The sequence below is a fragment of the Abramis brama genome, assembly GCF_963993115.1.
Source record: "Abramis brama genome assembly, chromosome: 16".
NCBI lineage: Eukaryota > Metazoa > Chordata > Actinopteri > Cypriniformes > Leuciscidae > Abramis > Abramis brama.
Genome location: NC_139978.1, coordinates 2780207 through 2781529, shown reverse-complemented (window position 1 = coordinate 2781529; position 1323 = coordinate 2780207). Strand labels below are relative to the sequence as shown.

The 1323-nt window shown below is 37.6% G+C and overlaps 1 protein-coding gene across 1 annotated transcript in view; it reads left to right on the top strand.

Moving 5' to 3' along the window:
• fgd (faciogenital dysplasia) overlaps window positions 1-1323 on the top strand; it is a 50956-nt gene continuing 49633 nt past the window's right edge. The window contains exon 1 of the mRNA XM_084087071.1: window positions 1-392. Within this exon, the coding sequence (XP_083943197.1) occupies window positions 371-392 (22 nt within the window). The 5' untranslated portion in view covers window positions 1-370. The remainder of the gene's footprint in view (window positions 393-1323) is intronic.

Below are 1323 nucleotides of genomic sequence, written 5' to 3'. Positions count from 1 at the left end.
GGTCATTGTTTTGACTGAGCTACTTCTGGTCGTCTCGATAATGTTTTTTTTTTAAATATTCATATTTTTATTTTTTTAATATATAAATAATTTTCCCAATAATGTTCCACCCTCAAAATTTACACAGTTCCACTGAATCGTCGAAAAGAATCGACTCAAAAGAACGATTCGTTTGCTGATCGGACAGCAGTAATAGAGTAGCCTACTGAGTCAGTTCAGTCAGTTGTCGGTGGCGATTGAGAAATGCAGCTGGTTCCAGAAAACAATTCCAGAGACGGAGAACGGAAAGATGGATCGACACATCAGGACAAATGAAGGGGAAAACGGCTCATATCACTTAAACATATAAAGTCGGAGAAAGTTGCAGACGATGCGAGGAATCAGCGCGAGCGGTCAGTGTCTCTCTTTCTCTCATTCACACTGTCGAGTGAAGATAATGGTGTCAGTGCGAGTTGAATCTGGTTTATTGCTCTCGCTCTTCAAATTTGTGAGTTTTCTGATAAATGTCCTTAGGATAAACAAACACAAACACAAATGTTTGTATGCAGTGAGCTGAAGTTAATGTGGACAGAAGCTCAGTTGGTTCAGAGTTACTGAGATCTGATTCTGAATGAATGCATAGAGACATTGCTGAGTGAAGAGACATGATGAGTAGCTTATTTTAGGAGATGTCTGAGAAGAAGCCTTTCTTTGCTCTCAGTTTAATATCATTGTTGTCCATGAATGCTTGAGAGATAAAGGAGATCTAGTTTGAGATGTTTGCTTTTTTCTCTTTTTATAAAAACAGTTTTTCCCTTTTTTGTACACATCAAGGAGAGGGAAAAAAGTAAATACAAACAAAAGTAAATAAAATAATATTATATTCACTGACCAGCTCTACTCTATCATGACTTCATCCTCATAATTCTCTCTCAGACTCTCTCTCTCTCTCTCTCTCTCTCTCTCTCAGACTCTCTCTCTCTCTCTCTCTCTCTCTTTCTTTCTTTCACTTCATAAACTTTCTATGGGGATTTTGTGTAAAATTGTTATGGGGAGAACAGTAGCAAGCAAAAACAACAATAGATAGATAGATATACAGACAGACAGACAGACATCCACCCTATTGTTGAGGAGGCTTTATTATGAGTGTGTGTGTGTGTGTGTGTGTGTATGTGTGTGTGTGTCTCACGAGAATTGCTTTTGCTAGACTTTTTTAGGTTTGTTCAAATCTTTAACACAAAAACTTCTGTGAATGATCCGATTCATTAAAACGAACGTTAAGTCTCTTGTTGGAAGAACGTGATAAAGTTAACAGTGTTGTAACGTGTGTGTGTGTGTGTGTGT